Source organism: Danio rerio, chromosome 3, assembly GCF_052040795.2.
Source record: "Danio rerio strain M-AB ecotype USA chromosome 3, GRCz13ab, whole genome shotgun sequence".
Classification (NCBI taxonomy): Eukaryota; Metazoa; Chordata; class Actinopteri; order Cypriniformes; family Danionidae; genus Danio; species Danio rerio.
In genome coordinates, this window is record NC_141023.1 from 34,974,793 (window position 1) to 34,995,900 (window position 21,108).

The following is a 21,108-nucleotide window of genomic DNA, read 5'->3' on the forward strand; positions in this document are numbered from 1 at the left end:
GCATCTCTGAACGCACAACACATCCAACCTTGAGGAGGATGGGCTTCAGCAGCAGAAGACCTCAGCAGGTGTCACTCCTGTCAACTAAGAACATGAAACTGAGGCTACAATTCGCACAGGCTCACCAAAATTGGACAACAGAAGATTGGAAAAACGTTGCATGGTTCGATGAGTCTCACTTTCTGCTGCGAAATTCGGATGACAGAATCAGAATTGTTGGCATCAACACCATGAAAGCATGGATCCATCCTGCCTTGTATCAATAGTTCAGGCTGGTGGTGTAATGGTGTCGGGAATATTTTCTTGGGATACTTTGGGCTCATTAGTACCAATTGAGCGTCGTCAATGCCACAACCTACCGAAATATTGTGGCTGACCATTTTTTATGACCACAGTGTACCCATCTTCTCATGGCTACTTCCAGCGGGATAACACGCCATGTCATTAAGCTTGAATCTTCTCAGACTGGTTACCTGAGCATGATAATGAGTTCAATGTACTCAAATGACCTCCACAGTCACCAGATCTCAATCCAATAGAGCACCTTTGGGATGTGGTGGAACGGGAGATTCACACTATGGATGTGCAGCTGACAAATCTGCAGCAACTGTGTGATGCTATCATGTCATTATGGACCAAAAATCTCTGAGGAATATTTCCAGTATCTTGTTGAATTTATGCCACAAAGGATTAAAACAGTTGTCAAGGCAAAAAGGGGTCCAACCTGGTACTATATGCTTAATAAAGTGGCCGATGAGTGTATATTGCAACTATACGCTTGCAAGTGCTGTTTCCTGAATCTATAATTCCAACAAACTATTGCAAACTTTTAATTATAGCCCTTGACTTGAAATTAGAAGCATAATTTCTGCTTAGAATGACTAATGCACTTAAATAGAACATGCACAAGAGCAAAACAACAAGCTTACATGCAATACAATCTACAGCTTTCATCTCACACATTAAAAAAAAAAATCATTCAGTTCGCTAGGAATATTAAAACACATTTTCTGAAGTGTTCATGTGTTTTCACATGACTTATGGTAATAAGAAAAATAACAGTGAACAAAAATAGCAAAGCAGTACTTCATGCCACAATTTACTGCAATGATCTACAACCATTTTTATCTTGCATTGTTTAATTAGCAGAAGTTATCACTCCACCAACTGCGTAACATCACTAAGTTCTAACCAAACAAATTTACTCTCTGTATATGTACCCTCAATAGGTTCCAAATCTTTATGAGGTTAAAAATAAGACTTTTTTGAAAGATGAAAACCTGTTGACTTCCATAGTAGAAAAAATAAAGGTAACACTTTATTTTGATGGTTCGTTTTAGTAGATTGTCTGCTTAATACTTGTTGATACTGCTCCTTCAACAGACATTAACTGACTATAAGAAACGTTGCAAGTACTTGTTAACTTACACTAACCCTAACCCCAACCTAACAGTCTACTTATATCTAACGAGAAATAGTTGGTATGTAACTTAAATTCAACAAATGGATCATCAAAATAAAGTGTGACCAAAACAAATTCTGTGGAAATCAGTGGTTACAGGTTTCCAACATTGTTCTAAATTACTTATTTTGTGTTTAATGGAACAAAGAAACAAGTATAGGGTGACTTAATGAGGACAGAATGTTCGTTTTTGGGTGAACTAACCCTTTAACATCTGTATCTAAATCAACCGTAATCACTTCATACCCACGACTGATCTTTATAACATATTTAAAAGCAAAAAACTGACCTGAGAAAGACCTGATAAAATAAGCCCCATGGCAGACCTAAGCCAACAGCATTTATTTTCGAACCCAACTAGACCCCAATGTAAACAGCATTGACGTGTGCACAGCCTGAAGCCCCACCGTCCACGAGGAAAAGTCCTGCTGACTGATTTGGCCACAGTTCTATTCCTTTCATTTTTTATGAACTGTTACTTGATGTTATTATTGCCTGCCTGATGGGTACAAGCTGTTTTTGAGCTCTGCTTTCAATTGAGACCAGATTGAAAAAATAAACATGATAGCTTGATAAAAATAAAAACAATAGCCTAATAATTATGGATTTACTAGTGTTGTACTATATTTACCTCATATTTTACAAAGTGCTTTTGCATACAAAAAAAATGCTCAGCTTAAGTTGCATAATACAATTTTTACTGATGAATTTTATATGTACAATGCTCAGCATAATTGAGTACACCCCATTTTGAAAATGAATATTTGTATCCATTTCTCAGTGAATATAGACAATGTATTTTGGTGCATTTAAACAAAACAGATTCATTAAACAGATATATTATTAAATTATAATAAAATAATAGTCACATAATATAAGACATTTAGAAATTGAAAGATAATACAATTAAATTCAAGCAAAATATTGCAAAATAAATTTATAAATTAATAATTAGTAAATGTGGGTGTCCTAGTTTTTGAACCTTTATTGTAGATTTTTTTGTTAGATAAGCTCCAGATTTGGCTTTAGTACTGACTAATCATTTATGCACAAATATAATGTTTTGAAGCTTCCTATTAAAAATATCAATTTAAAAAAAATGGATTTGTGAGGGGTTATATTTGCTGAGCACTGCATAACATTGCCTTGGGATTTTAAGGTTCTATCTGCATACTACAGAAAAAAAAAATAATATAAAAAAATTTAAAAAACAGGGCAAATGCAGATTGAACCTTTTAATTCTAAAAGTAATTTTCCACTTGAAATTATAAGGTTTTATTTGACATCATTAAGGTGAAGCATTATTTTTTAAGAAATACAATCACAAAAATATAAATTGGTGTTGTAACAATATGTTGATGCTTGAGAAAGTTAAAATTTAGCTTTTTATAACATTTATTTCATGTTTTGTTTTTTTTTTTGGTGTAAATTAAGCATACAAGGCTAAATATTTTGTCTAGTGCAGATGTTCATTTTATGTATTTAATATGGTAACTTTTATGAATTGTATGCTTTATATGAACTATTGAATTATATTTATTGATTTATGCACAATGAATTGAAATAATTATTTGCCCCTCAAAGCCTAATATCAAATTTAAAAACTTTCAAAGAAATCAATGAGCAAATGAGTTTAATCAAAACTGAAAAATGTTTCACTGACTATAAATACACAAATAAAAAAATATTTCACATTTATTATATTACATTTTTAAATAGCTGTTTATTTTTTAACAATGCCAAATTTAACATTTCATATCAATGTCAAAAATGCTTCTAAATCATCACATTTGCACACATCTTTTCAGTTTGAGTTATTTTTTTTTACTTTTTTGTGTGGCGCTGCATTATTTAGTCGACTCTGTTTTTGTGTTTCTTTCTGGTCTTTCCCGCTGTCAATGGAGTAGTCAGGCGAAACGACAAAGAAAGCTGATCCTGATTGGTCAGAAATGTTGGATTTTTAACACGGCGACGCAATAGCGCTGTAGGTAATGCTATCGCCTCACAGCCAGAAGGTCGCTGGTTCGAGCCTTGGCTGGGTCAGTTGGCGTTTCTGTTTGGAGTTTGCATGTTCTCTCTGCGTTCGCGTGGGTTTCCTTCAGGTGCTCCGGTTTCCCCCACAGTCCCAAGACATCTGGTAAAGGTGAATTGGGTATGCTAAAATAGTCTGTAGTGTATGAGTGTGAATAAGTGTGTATGGATGTTTCCCAGAGATGGGTTACAGCTGGAAGGGCATCCGCTGTGTAAAAACGTGCTGCATAAGTTGGCGGTTCAATCCGCTGTGGTGACCCTGGATTAATAAAGGGAATGAGCCAACAAGAAAATTAATGAATGAATATCCCTTTTACACAGACATACACACATGCTAATATGTTAAAATGTCAATCACTCATCATTTAGAGAAGATCAGTGTAACCTCATTATGTTCTATAACTTTCCTGGTCTTATCAGGTCTGTTTAGAAAAAGCTCATTTATTTTAAATTACCTGAGACCCGAGGCCGCCAATACGTGACATGATGTTTTTGCATGAGTGCTTTAGTGATTCGCATTGTTTTAATTAAGATTTGATTTAGATATCTGTTAGTGATGTATTGTATACCACTATCAGAGCAGAATGTAAAAGGCTGATATATTCACATTCACTGGTTATTTCTTATTGCCCCTCTTGTCCCAAAATATTTATTTCTTAGAGGAGAAGCGTCGGGAAGGGCAAATGCTGCAGCGCTGCGGTATGCATAGCAATAGCGTACTGATAAGGGCAGTCAACTAGGCTATTGACATTGATCCTGACACTCTCAGACGCCCCTCCTTTAGCTTTTATCCTGTTTCTGAAGAGGCTGATCAAGCTTGATCTGAGGCAGAGCGAACGAGCGAGGAGTTCAGCCGGTCTGTGAAGCCCCGTGTGTGCTGCATTTTCTGATCCAGAACTGTCCGCAAATAATTGGAAGGAAGTACGAGGCATTTTGGACAGATACTGTCTGTTGCAGTGCTCAAATCTGTGAAGACTTAACTAAACACAGCGCCTCGAGGAGACATTCGTTCTGCAGAGCGCCATCAGATGACTCACTTGGGATGGAGCCTTCAAATGCCGGGTTATTAAACCAAATTCCTCTCTTTCGTTTTTCATTCTTTTGATATCCAAGAGAGGACAAAAGTGGATGAGAAAGAGTCTGATTATGCCATAAATCCAAAAAAATACCAACCTGTGTGTACCATAAAAAGTTATTATGTTAGTAAATCTTAGGAGGCTTCACTAAGTTTGTCATTATATCGATTCACCGGCACATCTTTCAGATCACAGCCTCTTTTTTTAAAACTTTTTTTCATGTTTTCATGTAATTAGGGAAAGGTACTATATCTATTTTTGGAAAGTAACGCAAGTGCAGTAATTAAGCAGAGGAAATATATTCAGATATACATATTCAACTTTTGAGTTCAATTTCACACATTTATTTTCTTTCATTGTTTATTTGAGAAATACAATATGAGAGACTGTTTTAAATAGAAATACTTCAACATTAAGGACAAAGTTCACCCAAAGATTTTATTTAAAAAATTAAAATGGTTGTTTTATGGTTGAAGTTGAAGATCTTGTTGTGGTGAGTTGCTAGGCTGATGATGTTTGCACTCCTATTGTATGAATTAGTCTAATGGGGTAATTGCACACAGACTTTCAATTTTAGCCAGCCAGCTTCAGCGCTTCCAGTGAACTCTTTCCATTATAGAATTGAGTTTAAGATCTGATTTCTTTACAAATCAGTGATATTCACTGTCTGATAGATATATGAAATAAAGTGGATCCTTAGTACAGACAAGAAGCCCTGCATTAAATTCCATTTACCCCACAATGTCTTTAAAATAGAACAGTTTATTTTACCCCAGTGTTTTTAATGACGTTTCTGCCATAGCCAGCTGATCCTGACGGAACTATCGGTTACTATCGGTTACACGGTCTTTCATCTTTTTTTACGCTTGAACAATTAAATGGATGCGTCCATATAACTGAATCTATTGTCAATACATAACAACATCGATGCTGTAAAAGAAACTTTATAAATTTGAAAATAGTCACATTGAGCTTTCACTGGAAGTTTATCATTCGCTAGCTGCATAGAGCCTATTGGATTTGTTAGTGTATTTTTGTTGAAAGTGTCACATGAAAGCAAGCAATTGTGTCATAATTTACTCTCCCCTTACTTGCTCCAATCATATTTGTATATTTTTCTTCTGTTGAACACAAGAGAAATATTTGAAAGAAATAAACCTATAACCATTGACTTCTGTATAGTGTTTGTTTTTCCTACTATGGATGTCAATGGTCTTCGAATGATCTTGTTTTGGGTTCTACAGCAGAATGAAACTTGTCATGAAAGTTTATAACCGGTTCAGGGGGATTAAATAGTGAGTACATTTAAATTTTGGGGTGAACTATCTCTTAATTTTATTATAATATGTCTTGAGCAGCAAACCAGAATATTATAAACATACCTGAATCATTATGTTACACTAAAATGATGCTGAAGGGCGACACGGTTGGTCAGTGGTTAACACTGTTGGCATTTCTGTGTGGAGGCTGCATGTTCTCTTCATGTTTGTGTGGGTTTCCTCCGGGTGCTCCAGTTTCCCCTACAGTCCAAAAACATGCGCTATAGGTGAATTGAATAGACTAACTTGGCCAAAGGGTATGTGTGTGAATGAGTGCATATGGATGTTTCCAGTACTGGGTTGCAGCTGGAAGAGCATCCACTGAGTAAAGCAAATGCTGGATAAGTTGGAAGTTCATTGTGCTGTGTAGACCCCTGATGAATAAAGGGACTAAGCTGAAGGGAAATTAATGAATGAATTAAAATGATGCTGAAAATGCAGTTTTGCCATTATTCAAAATAAAAGTTATTTCAAATTTGAATGATACTGTTTAAAGTTTTATTGTAGTTTGAATTCATAAGAGCAACAATAGTATCAGGGACTCTCTCACCATCTAAACCATGGTTTATTAAAAGTAGTATTCTATTACTGATTACAAGTGCCATAATTAAAATGTAGTCTGTAATGTAATCTGACTCTGACATTGAGGCCCCGTTTACACTACGTTTAAAACGGTGTTTTAGAATGAAAACAATCCGCGTCCACAACCAGCGTTTCTGAACAGCCCTCCGTCCACATCAAACCACTGAAAATGCACATCACGTGACCACACACAGACACTGGCATGCGCTGCAGCCTATCTAGCCAGATAAGAGCTGTGCTCGTCTGAGTGTTCATCAAGGATTTACCCCTGGATCCAATCTCACTATATTTGCTAAACGAGATATTTAATTCATCTTGCTGTCTATATCTAACGACATATTCCCCGAATTTAGTCTTTTGAATCTATTACTTGTTCTAAGGTAACGTGTTTCGGCTGAGCGCAAAGATAAGTTAATAATTAATATAACCACGTACATTCTGTATATTGACTGATTGCTTGCCTTTATTTCCTATAATGTATAAACTTATTGTACGTTATACTTTTATAATGGCCATTATTGATTATCAAAACTGATATTGAGCAAAAGAGAGGGTATGTTTTTTTTTTTCGTATTTTCAATGAAGATGAAAGAAGGTAGTGTTATAGGCTCCATTTTGTTATAAATATGATACAGTAAAGATGAAGCTTAAATAAATATGCAGCATGATGCCTCAACATTTCTGCTGTCTGTTAAGTTGTTAATATCAAAGTGAAAATAGCAGTCCCTCATATCATGTTTTCATTTTATTGTTAAGATAGTGAAACAATGTAGCCAGGGTGATGCGAATGAGGTTATAAAGTACACTGTTACCTTTGAAAGTTTACCCGACGTGTCCTCGGGAGTTTGTTTTCTATGTCAGACTTTCCATTTTAAACTTGCAAAGTCTGAAATTACAAGGAGAGAATGCAGGACTGAACTGTGTGTAGGCTAATATTGAGGAAAAACCCCCATCAGAGAGGCGAATGTCTGCAGCACCGCCTCCATTTTCAGATGTCTCAGTTTTAAACCATCCACACTGAGACGGAGCACGACAAAATGGACGCTCCGTTTTGGGCGCTCGTAAACTCCGGCGTAGTGTGGACAGATGGTTTAACCGTAGCAAAACTAAATTAAATCAGAGATAAATTTCAGATAGCTTCAAAGATAGCTCTTTTTAGAAATTTGCACTCAAAACCTTTAAATGCCAATTCTATTATAAACTTTCAGAGCTAAATGTAATGACGCATGTTATAATTGTTTAGAAAGGAAAGTCAAAAAGGAATCAATAAGTAATCTGCTTTCATTGCGTAAACAATTTGCAATCCATAACTGCAATCTGATTTTAAAATGTAGCCTATTTACATGGACAATTTTAGTTTATGTAAACCAGATTCCATGTACCCAGCACTGATAATAAATATGGTAAAAGAACAAATGTTAATTTCATTTCAAGCCAATTCTTTGAGTGGCACCATTCTTCTAGACATGAAATATTTATTGTTTTATCCTAAGTGACTTACAAAAGAAAATTTGATTCTGGCCAGAACAGTGAGTGAGTGGAGAGAGTTCAGGAAGAGTATGACGTGGGTAAAATATAGTTCCTGACACACCATTGCACAGGGTTTTTTTTTTATTTATTTTTATCTATTTAAACATAAATGAACCCTTATGTAAGATGTAATTCACATAAAACTGTTTTCTGACCCCGTGTACAGCTAGTTTTCTCAGTGCTGTTTGCAGTGTTACTAATGTGTTTGGGTTTGCTTGTATGTCCCTCAGGAGCAGTGAGAGCGTCCAGCATCTTCCCCATCATGAGCGTTGGGCTCCTGTTCATGGGAGGTTTGTGTGTGGCTGCTAGCGAATTTTACAGGAGCAGACACAATGTCATCCTCAGTGCCGGAATCTTCTTTGTCTCTGCTGGTAAGAGATTAAAACCACTGCATCACTGCTAGCAAGCTCCGTTTGTTTATGTTTGTGGCTGTTTCTGAACCACAGTCAATTGTTCAGTTGTAGGAAAGAGTAGGGCTGGATGATTCATCGGAAAGAAACAGAAATTCATCACCTTTAACTGATTAATTCCCCCTTTTTTAAGGTGCAGTATATAAGTTTGACACCCAGGTTGCCAGATTGAGGACAGGAGCGAGTGATTTAAGTCATCTTGCACCTGATACAAGGACAATTTTCCACATATAAAATTTTTTGTGCTAACCAACACCTCAAATTGATATATTAGAAACGGCTTCTATTTCTCAGGTGAACAACCGAACTATGCCAATGATCACCTCAGGTGCGAGAGGGGGAAATGCCGATTTTGGAGGGACTATTTTGGCTAATAAGTGCAAAAAGCGCACTTCGTTGGAATAAGCTATTTGAGCAATTTCAGTCTATCACGTTTGATCAACGGAGACAACATAACTGTAGAGGGCACCTGACGGCAGCATGAGTGGTGTAGCTCATAAAGCGCATGGCTTCATGTTTTGATGCGATTGATCATCAACCCGGTTCGAATCCTTTTTTTTTCCCCATTACATATCGTATATACATACAGATTCTGTATATACATACAGATTAGATCTGTATATACATACAGATTAGAAATACGTTTATTTTTAATAGAAAGGAAATATTTTTGTTTAAAAATTAAATTGTGAAATAAAGTCACGAGTGGCTTGTGGGTATTTAATAATTCCATGTGTATAAATAGCATCTAAATAGTTTTTTTTAAATATTCTATTTAAAATCTCTAGTTATTTTTCACCTGGTGTTAAATGTTAGCGACCACTTAATATAACTAAATTGTATTTACAATGAATACCCTTTATTTTATATATTTTAGTACTGCTTCAGTGAACTTAAACAAGTATACTAAAAATATTAATTTTCCTTATAGTTTTATTAGTATTTTTTATCAAAGTGTGCTTTAGATGCTTTAAAGACAAATAAGATCTATGATTATATATGCACTATATAATTATTTATATTATATTATTCATATTTTTAATTTAACTATTAGGTTGCGGCCAGGTAAGGAGCTCTACAAGACAATGTGCACAGGGGCTTCTGAATTATTAATCCAGGCCTGATTGTATGGTTTGGAATTGGATGTTTCATGAAATTATTTACATGTTTTTTTGCGATTATCTTGTGTTTAATTAAGAATTTTGCAAGATCGCACAAACATTTGGGACTTTTTTGTTGATTTTGCGTTGTAATCTGTGATCGCGTAATTGCAAAAAAGGGGGTCTGATTAATTTTCCATCATATATGGTAAAATCTGTCTATAACCATAATATTTTAATGGTATTACTTCTTTTTAAAACCTGGCGCCCCCATGAATAGTGAACGTTTCTTTCATACTGCACATGCAAATATTAAAATCTGATCACAAATATGGCTGATTAACTACATATAGTTAGTTTGAGAAGTTTTTTTTAATTGTTTCATTAGTGAGATGTATTTAATTAATTTAATTGTATTTAATTTTGCCTTAAGAAGATAAAGGTTCTACTTAAAATTTATATTTATAACATGCAGTTTATTTACAATAAATAAATAAATAAATAAATAAACCTACAGAGAAAAGAAATATCTATAGAGAAAAAGAGTTTTAATGCTACAGTATAGGGCCCCATACGTGGTATTGCTTAGGGCCCCCAAATTAATAAGTCTGCCCCTGATCGGGTTACAGCATGAGAATGGATTGTTTCACAGACAGTTTAGGGTGTCGTCCTCCCTGTAGACCCTGCAGATTTGTGTTGACTTCCCAGATTAACTCTGATTATTGACAAAGGAAATGAATGGGCCGGCAAGAACTGTGTAAACAAACAGCAGGCCAGCATATTGACCCACTGCTGTAGCTCTGGCCTGGAAAAAGGGAAACAGACGGGGGATCCTCAAACAGAACGGCATTGGTCAAATATTTAGAGAAGAGCCCATTAGGCCATCACGAGCACACAAATGAGCCCGACTCCCTCTGTTGCAAATGAATCATGATGAATCAATCCTCATGATTGCTGCGCAGGCACCGCTGATGACTGAGCGTCGCTTTTGTACACAACAATCGCCTCTTCCTATTGGTTATGATCTAAATGTTCGATGGCAAACGGGTAATTATTTACCCTTCAATATGATGGCGATGATAAAAAAGCTAATTAAAATGTTTCAATTGTTCTTTGTTTTCCGCATGGCTGATAAGCGATGCATTCTTGTGTAATGATACGGAATGATGAGCCACAGCTGCGTGCTGAGCCATAACTTTCTCTCTTTCTCTCTCGCCCTCTTCTCTTCACGCAGGCCTAAGTAACATCATCGGTATTATCGTGTATATATCCGCCAATTCGGGCGACCCCGGGCAGAGTGACTCCAAGAAGAGCTACTCATACGGATGGTCTTTCTACTTCGGCGCCCTGTCATTCATAATGGCCGAGATGGTGGGTGTGCTCGCCGTGCACATGTTCATCGAAAAACACCGAAAGCTGCGCGCCAAGTCTCGCACCGAGCTGATCAAGAAGTCGGCGTTCAGTCGCATCCCCAGCTACCGCTACCGATTCCGCCGGCGCTCCAGCTGCCGCTCCAGTGAACCTGCCTCTCGTGACGCTTCGCCCATGGGGAAAAGTGGCTACACAGGCCCTGCCGCAGCAGACATCTCCATGTACACCCTATCCAGGGATCCCTCCAAGGCGGCAATGGGTGCCTTGCTTAACTCCGAGAGGGAGTTTTTGCAGGCGCACAACTCCAACGCTAAGGACTTCAAAGATGCGGCCAACAGGAGGACCACTCCAGTCTGAAAGAGAGTATAAGCACAGAGAAAGTGCCAAGACCACAGACTTGAGCTGGAAGAAGAATTCACTCGAGGCCTGCAGGGCTATAACCCTCTTTCTATAACAGTATATATAAATATAGATGGTAATTGTTAGATCATTGGTGCTTCCTTTTAATCCTCATTTTTCAGTCACTGTTTTTTCTGTCGTTCCACTTGACTCACACACACACACAGATCCCTCCCCCTAAGGGCTACTGGAGTAGAATGCTAGTCCTCTCCTCAGTGTCCAATGGAGATCCTCAAGGTAGCCCAGCGAAACTGTGATGAAGCCCTCTGAGGGGGAGGATTGTAACGCATCTGACAGACGAACCGAAAGGCTGTCCCAATACTCGCCTTATGCACAGCTCAGTAGCCCATAGCTGGTGAGTGGCGCCTCACGCTCACAAGATTGTATACATTGTTGGTTTTTTTCCCCGGGTTGGAAACTTGTGCCACCTTCTCATGCTGATCACCCCACTCATCCCACCTACACGCTGCCCACTTGGCCGGGCCTTGCATGCCATTCACACAGATCCTTTATTTATTTTTTTTTTGTTTACTCCCATTGTTTCCATTGCAAACAGCCCCATATTCCCCTGCATTAAGTTTTATAACAGGGTTAAAATGCTTGTTATTAAAATGATCTTTTAGCCCACCAAAGGTTTTTGGTATTATATTTGTTTCATTTTAAATGTACTGAGAGGGTTTTTTTGTGATTTACAATGAGATACTATTAATATATATTAAAACACCTTAATATTAGGTTTATCGGAGGCCCTTACGCATATTAATATGGATATTGTGTTCATATTTTTGTTCATCTGTTATCAAAAGAAAAGCAGTTGGCTGCCAAATGTAAATTTCTTAATTGTGTATAGTTGAAGTATTTTTAGAAAAAATATTGTTCATACATTTACCATCAAGAGTTTATAGATAGATATATATATATTAAAAAAAAATGTTTGAACATTATGAAAACAAAAGGAACTGCCCAGTGTAATTGAACCATTCGCATATCATGAAAAGACAAGCCTTGAAATGGACTGATATTCAGGTTCCAGTCCAAACACACAAACAACACAACAACAAACGCTACGAATGCTTACGAACATGCAGCATCTCTTTCAAAATATATACTACTCATCTACTATCTACATTAATGCTACATCCACGCTATACTGGACTACAAAATATAAACGTATACTGTACTTTAGTTGCTTAGTTAATATGAATATAAACTCCAAGGGCTTTTGGTTTTCAGATAAAAAGCATAAAAGGGCTTTAAAGAATTTCAGCCAACCGAGAAAACAACTAATTCGCCCTTAAATTAGCTGAACCGAAAAGCATTTCTTTACCTTACGATATTAATTTATGCAAAACGTATTCAAACGTGATGATATAATGTATACAAGTTTTCCTTTGCATTGTCACGATTATTAATCCCTGTGTCGGTTAGCTAGAAACGGAAGTAGATCCTGGAACATCTATAATAATGTAGGTTTCACCTCATTTCAGAATCCCCCAAGAGCTGACGTGCATGTACTTTAGCCTCCAGATTCATGCAAGCCAGTTGCTCATCTCCAGTTTTATTTCATTCCGCTTATCGAAGTCATGCTAGCCTCACTGGGAATATTACTGTAAATGTTGCCTTTTGTTTGGATCCACTTTTTGTTGTGAAATTGTGCTGTTCTGGGTCCAAAACTTAAGTGTTTCATATTTGAAGGCGTCCGCCGGAGTGCGTTTGGCACAGCTGAACAGTTCAACCCTTCAAGTCTCTCTCAGAGCACCTAGTGCCTGTCTCTTCTGCCTACTCCGAGCGCCCGTCGCCGGGTCTCTCACTTTCGCTCGCTTTTGCTCCTTCATCTCCATCACTGCCTCGCATCAGCTCCTCTTTACCAGGACTGTTATTGCTCAGCAGATCACATCCATAGAGTTTTAGGCCCCGTCACTCACCACTTAGGCCTGCAACATTGTGTACGTGACCTCTCAATGAAAACAGCAGTCTCAGCTTGATACATGCTGTAGAAAAAAAGCACACCTTTTAAATACAGTAGTTTACATCAATAAAGATAATAGTCGGAGAGTATTTAAAGATTTAGACAAATAAAGTCCGTTTTAAGAATGCCAACGATGCACTCTTTGTCTTCTTCACAAAATGATTGTGCAAGCCGATCGGCAGATTTGAAATAAAGCAGTAATAAAGGAAATGATTGATCCCAACTGCAGTGTTTTGGTTCGAAGTCAGGAATGGAAGGATATTAAAGTCCACATGAAATCAAAATGATCACAATTTACTTGATAAACCCACATTTTCAGGTCATATGGGTGCACGTTATTCAAAAGAAATGTCTAATCCATCAAAACGTTATGTCTGTGGCAGATTTCTTTTCCTTTCAGCTAATGTCAACAACAGGACACAAAACTAATCAAATGACATTACAATTTTACCCAGCTACCAGTGACCAATGCTGTTTCCAACATTTTCATAGTGTAATAAACCAGTGGGCAGTTAATTCCGCGGTGGCAACCCCTGATAATTAAATGGACTCATCCAAAAAGAAAATGAATGAATGAATAAATCACGTTTCTCAACCACATTCTTGGAGGACCGCCAGCTCTACACTTTCTCCAGGTCTCCTTAACCAAACACACCTGAATCAGATCATTGGCTGTTTAGCAGAGACTGAAAGACCTGTATTGGGTGTGACAGACAAAGGAGACATCCAAAACATGAAGTGTTGGTGGTCCTCCAGGAACGTGGTTGAGAAACACTATGTTTAAGTGGACACTAATAATCCAATAATCTCAATACGATTAGGACAATACTCTGATTAAAATCACCTTTCCAATGCACACGACATTTAGACATGACTGTCGGAATATGCCCCCGTGTGGCAGTCGCACAGAATTTTCAGTTTTGTCATGCACTATGAGAGAGAAGATGATTCTCGTGCTGTCCGAAATAAAGAAGCCTTTATTCTCTGTGCGTTCACCATGGTTAAATGAATGAACGATTACTAGAAACTAAAAGTTTTTGAGGGAATGTGGAGACAACATTAAAGAATTATATATTATTTTTATAGATTAAAAAAAATTATATGTTAATATATAAATGTTTTTATTACTCTTTAATGAATAGAAATGAGGTTTTGAACTTTTTTTTCTGATTAAAAAAATAACAAAAGAAAAAACTACTAATTCTCATCTGGCGCACATGGACCTGCTTGGACAACACTGGAATAGTGTCACATGCAGTATAGTCGCATGAGGTCAAAAATGTTAACGTATCCGCAGCTCAAATAGGATCCGAATTTTCCACATACAGAGATGATCGGAACTCCACGCAGCTCCCCGACTACTCTCCATAGGAAGACTTCCGAAATGACTTCCGGTCTGTTGCTTGTCGTTTGTCGTGTGCAGTGGAAAAGCGGATTAGAGTCTACCATGTAAACAGCAATTTTAGATTCAATTAAGGTCATAATCGAACTGAACAGAAATCGAATTACGACGTGGAGTATGCCGATTTTAGTCACATTATTAAAATGGAATACAGACATGTAAACATGCAATCAAACTAATACAGTGATGTAGGATTTTTTGCCACAATTTGCGAAAGGATAGTCTATACACACACACAGCTTTTTGATACTATTTTCTGCACCAACCAAGTGAAGGACTACTGAAACCTGCTTCTTGAAATCCAAAGTTTTTTTTCCCCATACGGCGTGCAATATCAAATTCCATTAAAAGAACACTCTTTCAGCCGTTCATACTCGCATCCAATATCTCACTTGTCACAGAGGGCATGCATGAACTGTTCCTGAATGAAAGTGAAAGTGCCAAACTGCAGTTAAAGTTGACAAAATAAAAATGAAACACCCAAAACTACATCAAATTCCAGAGGAAATGTGGTTAGCGTGGCCATGCATTGACCTTAATTGAATGATGTGCTCTATAACATGTAAAGCGGGATCATGAAAGAAACATTCAAAATGCAACTCATGTAAACACCATAATTATGTTATTGCCTTTTTCAGTTAAATGCAAATAATTCGATTTCTGATGTCCATGTAAATGTAGTCACTGTAATAATCTGATACCCCTGATCAATATTGCAGGAAGGAATATAATTAGCCATTTGACAGCTGATATAAACGGGTATAATCTCTGCTAAGTGTTGAGCATTCAACTGATATTAAACTAGGGGTGAAAATTGTTGCCCAAAAAAAGTTGTAAGCATGATAGATATTTTGTGTAGTATCTTTTTTTTTTTTTTTTTTTTTTTACTGTTGTGCAGTAGATTATGTTTAAACCAAATGGAGAAAATGGCTAGATACAAATACACTGAAAAAAAAGATGTGGTGGGCTGGCTGCCAAAAAATGCATTGTGGTCAGTGCCAACTCTTGTCCAGGTATATGAACTTTGACATATTGACATATGCTTTTCATTCAATCAGCAATCAGCGTAAACTTACATCACTGTAATTCCTATTACAACAAGTGTCCCCTATAATGAGTGTGTCTACTACACACACTACATGAATTACACAATGTTTTTCAGAATCATGAAGTGTTTATAAGAAAGTGGCTGGTGCATACGGAGAGGGAAAGAATGTCTCTTACTACTTTACTCTGAAGTAGGAGCTAATTTAGTTCCCCCAAATGGCATTCTCAAAATTAAAAACATTACAGTACCCTACCTGCACTGCATTTCGAAAAGTGGATACTTCTAGTTCCTCTGGTGTGAACGTACCTATCATGTAAAATAGATTGTTGATGCAATTTCATGTTAACAGTAACCGACAGCTCTAAGTATATCTGCAAAACAGCAATGTCATGATGTGTAACTATCACCATAGTACACTACCTGACAAAAGTCGTGTCTCCTATCCAAGTTTTAGGAACAACAGATAATAACTTGACTTCTAGTTAATCATTTGGTAGTAGAAGTGGCTTATATGAAAGGCAAAGGCCTCTGGATTACGCTTATTTAACCAAAATAAAATATGATCATGTCTTCATTTTTAATTATTGAATTAGGACAGTAAGGTCTGACTTTGCTTAGACAAAAGTCTTGTCATGTAACAGAAATAATGTCGAGTATAGAATATAAAGTCATGGTGCTATGGAAAAAGAATTAATTTCATGTATGACTCTCATGAGCTTGAAGGACTGCATCCATACAGCTCGGCAATGACTTATAACTTAATAATAAAGTCATCTGGAATGGCAAAGAAAGAGTTCTTGCAGGATTCCCAGAGTTCATCAAGATTCTTTGGATTCATCTTCAATTCCTCCTCCTTTAGCTCAACAATGTTTATTTCTGGTGTCTGGGCTGGCCAATCCTGGAGCATCTTGACCTTCTTTGCTTTCAGGAACTTTGATGTGGAGGCTGAAGTGTGAGAAGGAGCGCGATCCTGCTGAAGAATTTGCCCTCTCCTGTGGTTTGTAATGTAATGGGAAGCACAAATGTCTTGATACCACAGGCTGTTGATGTGGCCATCCACGCCCATACTGAATGTAACCCCGAACCAGGATTTTTCCTTCACCAAATTTGACAGTGAGAATCTTGGGTCCATGCAGGTTCAAATAGGTCTTCTGCAGTATTAGTGATGATTGGGATGCAGTTCAACAGATGATTCATCAGAAAATCTACCTTCTGCCACTTTTCCAAATGATCAACTAGAAGTCAAGCTATTATTTGTTTCTCTTACAACTGGGATTGACAACAAAACTTTTGTCAGGTAGTGTATGTGTGCCAACTAAAAATGCCCTTGCCACACACATGAGAAGATAAATCTTCCGGAGAGGAACCAGGAAAAACATTTAAAGCCCTTTCTCAATAAATGTCATTTATCATCAGAGACAGCGGTAAAAAAGCTTCAAGAGTTCGGCGGGAAACGTTTTAGTGACTCGCATGCACACAAGGCACAGGTAAGACATTCATCTAACTCAAGTGCTTCTGACAAGAGGAATGAGTGAGAGCTATCTGGGCAGTTCATCAAGCCCCCCCAGAAGGCCAGGGAATTTAGTATGCCAGAGAGAGCACAGCTTACCAGCAGCTTGTGCTATAAAATCAATAGGAGCCCTGTCTGTGGCGTATGAGCTTCAGGCTGCACCTCTTCATCTTCAATAGGGCAGCGGTGCTTGATTTGGGCCAGAGTGAGACAGAGCTCAGACATCAGGCTGAAGACTCACAGACTGTGAAGCACATAGGACCTTCAGACTGCTAGAAAGCTGCACGTCTGTGACGAAAATCATCATCTGGATGTGGGGGAAAAAAGCTCAGCCGCGTGACTGTGAATACGAATATGCAGGTGGGATTTTTGGTCAGTGACATTACCTGAGGCGAGTCTCTTTAAGAGGTTGTTTTAAGGAAGAATGAGAGTCTGCTGCCCCGGGGTTGGTTCTTCATAGGGTTAAGCGGTTGTGCAGTAATGTTTTACTTCTCTATAGGACTTAAGTATCTGTACTTTATAGGAAAATAATTGTTTTAGGAAACTTTTACTTCACTACATTCCGATACAAAATATTGTACTTTTTACTTTTGACTTTGTTGTATTGTACTTTTTACTTTCAGGTTCAATGAACTCATCACATGCTTAGGGTTAAGACAGCAGTGTTTATTTCATGAACAAGCTGAATTTCATCAGTTGATTTGATTATTCAGTTTAAAAACTAAACTATTAAATTTGTGAATTGGACTACATCTGTAATGTTAGATCCATTTAGAATGAATTTCCAGTAAACAACTCACTGATTCAAATGATCTGTCCAAGGGTACGTTTCCCACACAACGACATAACTTGTGGCTGAACTATCATAATACGATGCATCGTTTGGGAAAAGAACGATGTAGTGACGAGTGTTTCCCAAAACCTTTGTCTTTGTCACAGATCCATCGTTTGAACCACATTAGTTATAACGTAAAGCGCCCATAATGATACTCTAAACGGGATGGTAACAACTTATTTAGAGAAGAACCCCATCATTTCTGTGTGCAAATTACAGTATATTGTTTTACACACACATTTATTTAAAAAAAATCCAATATTGGTTTTGGTAAAAACATGCACTCGTTTTCCATATTAATTGAAATATATGTAAAAGACAAATGTATGACCTGTGTTTCTTTTTTTAACAAATATTATTGAAAACATTTCATATTCTATCATAAAACATAAAATTACCTACAAAAGCTAATACATATTCTAATATCATATATAAATCATATAAATAAATAATGAGGCTATTTGTTAAGAAATGAAATTTAATATTTAGAATTTATTAGAAAGTGGAAAAAATAATATTGATGATGATGATGATGATGATTATTATTTTAGTAGGATATTGAGTTTTTTTTTTGTTTGTTTGATTTTTGAAAAGTTTACTTTTACTATTTGACACATGTAAACCACTGCAGAAATATGCTAACCAAAAGGCCCAAATCATATACAGTAATAATGATAATAATAATAATAATATAATAATAATAATACCTTTTATTTTTAAGCGCCTTTCAAAGCACCCAAGAACACCTTAAAAATCATAAAAAATACAAGCAGTAAAACGAACAATTAACTTAATTTTAAACTTAACTTAACTTAATTTTAAACCAGCAAAATCATCAAAAGCTATCCTAAACAAAAAGACTGAGACTTAAAATTGGAAATAGAGTCCATCTGGTCAATGTGCAAAGGACAATGGAAATTCCATAACTTTAGTGCTGTACAACTAAAAGCCCTGCCACCAAATGACTTAATCTTAAGTCATTTGATACTTAATAAACATAGACATAAAATAAATACCGCTTTTAAATAATAGGTCACCCATAGATTTCGTCATGAGATACGGCTGTGTTCAAAATGACACCAATGTGACACCAAAGTGCACTGCGAAGGGAGCGCAATTGTAAACATGAAGATAGCTAAATGTGAAATGTAAAAATACTTTGAAAGCAAAATACACCCAAGAGAAGAGACTTTAATGTTTTTTTTTTAGTTTAAATGTTAGAATGCTAAAAGAGAATTTGGCATAGGGTGGATAACTGGGAATAGAAAACAGACAGAAACTATGTTTCTAACTGCAGCTTTAGAGTTGCAGCTGCAAATGCCAAAACAACAAAATATGTTTGTAACGACACAACTTGTGACCTTGAGACACCCCTGAGTGGGTCTCTAAACAATGTACTGGTTGAGATGATCTGTTCAGAGTGTCTCTTCAGTAGACAACTCACTGATTCAAAAGATCTGTTCAGAGTGAGTCTCCTCTAAACAGCATACTAGTTGAAATGATCTGTTCAGAGTGAGTCTTCAACAACTCGCTGATTCAAAAGATCTGTTCAGAGTGAGTCTCCTCTAAACAGCATACTAGTTTAAATGATCTGTTCAGAGTGAGTCTTCAACAACTCGCTGATTCAAAAGATCCATTCAGAATGAGGCACCAGTAAACAACTCACTGATTCAAATGATCTGTTCAGAGTGTTTCTACAGCAAACAACTTACTCAATCAAATGATCTGTTCAGAGTGAGTCTCAAGAAAACAACCCACTAATTTAAATGATCCATTCAGAGTGAGTCTCTTCGGCTTAACCATTTCGCAAAGTGATTAGAATAAGGGTTCAGCGTGTGAATGTGGTTTTACTTGAATGATCATGAATAATCAGTGTGGTTATTATATGAAACCTTTTTGTAATTCATCTTTCAATCAAAATTAGCATTCATCTGTGCATACTTTTACTTTTATTACTTTAGTCAATAGAAATTCAAGTGTTTTTGTACTTTGACTCAAGTAATATTGACAAGAAGGACTCTGTACTTCTACTGGAGTACAATGACTTTTTCTCAAATGCCTTATTTGTGTACTTGGTCCACCATTGGGGTTGAGTGAGGGCATCAATGCAGGCAGCATTGAGTGAGTGTCTTTTGGAGATCAGGGAGATCTGAGTCATAGACACAGAACAGGACAGGTTGATCGTGCAAAGATTACCAACAAAAGCATTGCTATTCCTCCTGGACGCCCACCAGCTCACTCCCACCCAGCAGTATAGCCAGATAACTATCACACAAAGGTCATGTTTTTCAGACAGCGCTTTCCTTTTCCCTCCCTCTTCACCTGTTTGGCCCTTTTGAGCCCTTTAACCTGACACTGTCTACATTCTCATTCAGCCCTCCACCTCACTGGAATAATGTGTGTGTGGAGACATTTCAGCAAAATCATTCTACACTTGCTCACATTCCACTGAATGCAACTCTGAGAACTAAAAAATCCTACACAATGCTATCACCTGCAAAGAAATATTTTAAAGCAATATTTTGGTCACACGGTTTTCATCAGGCCTATGCAAAGAATAACTCGATCAAATAAAATAAAATAAAAAACTCATCCAATCTATGTAAAACATAGACCAACCCTTACCAATCAAATCAATGATGTCATTAATCATTTATTTGACCTTTTATAAACCTAATATGTATATGACCTTTTAGAAAAGAGAAACAAAAGAAAAAGTGGTGGAATATCAACCAACGGCAGATTAAGGACCATTCCAATTCAAATTATATATATATTTTTTTTTACCTCTAAATACTTCCCACTACCCCTTTCCCTTGGCTCTTGACACAGAGTGTGAATAGGAATTGCTTCAAATACTTCATAAAACACGAACGTTGTTATGAATGTATTAAAACATGCATGCTTGTTTGTTGTAAAAATTCAAAATAATGACAAACAATATTCATTTGTGCATCCCCTTACTTCTGTGTGCAGCCATGCTGTTGTTGTAGATGGTGTATAGAAATTTTTGTACCCTTTGGTTTCAAGTGTGCTCCTGAAAAAGCTGTGATCTAGCCTTTCC

General features: G+C 36.8%; 1 protein-coding gene across 2 annotated transcripts in view; it reads left to right on the plus strand.

Moving 5' to 3' along the window:
* The window catches only part of cacng3b (calcium voltage-gated channel auxiliary subunit gamma 3b), a 106,951-nt gene extending 95,039 nt beyond the window's left edge, over positions 1-11,912 (plus strand). For both annotated transcript variants that reach the window (XM_087244816.1, XM_087244815.1), the window contains exons 3-4: positions 8,231-8,371; positions 10,745-11,912. In XM_087244816.1, the coding sequence (XP_087100942.1) occupies positions 8,231-8,371; positions 10,745-11,238 (635 nt within the window). In that variant the 3' untranslated portion in view covers positions 11,239-11,912. The remainder of the gene's footprint in view (positions 1-8,230; positions 8,372-10,744) is intronic.
* The last annotated feature ends 9,196 nt before the right edge of the window (positions 11,913-21,108 follow it).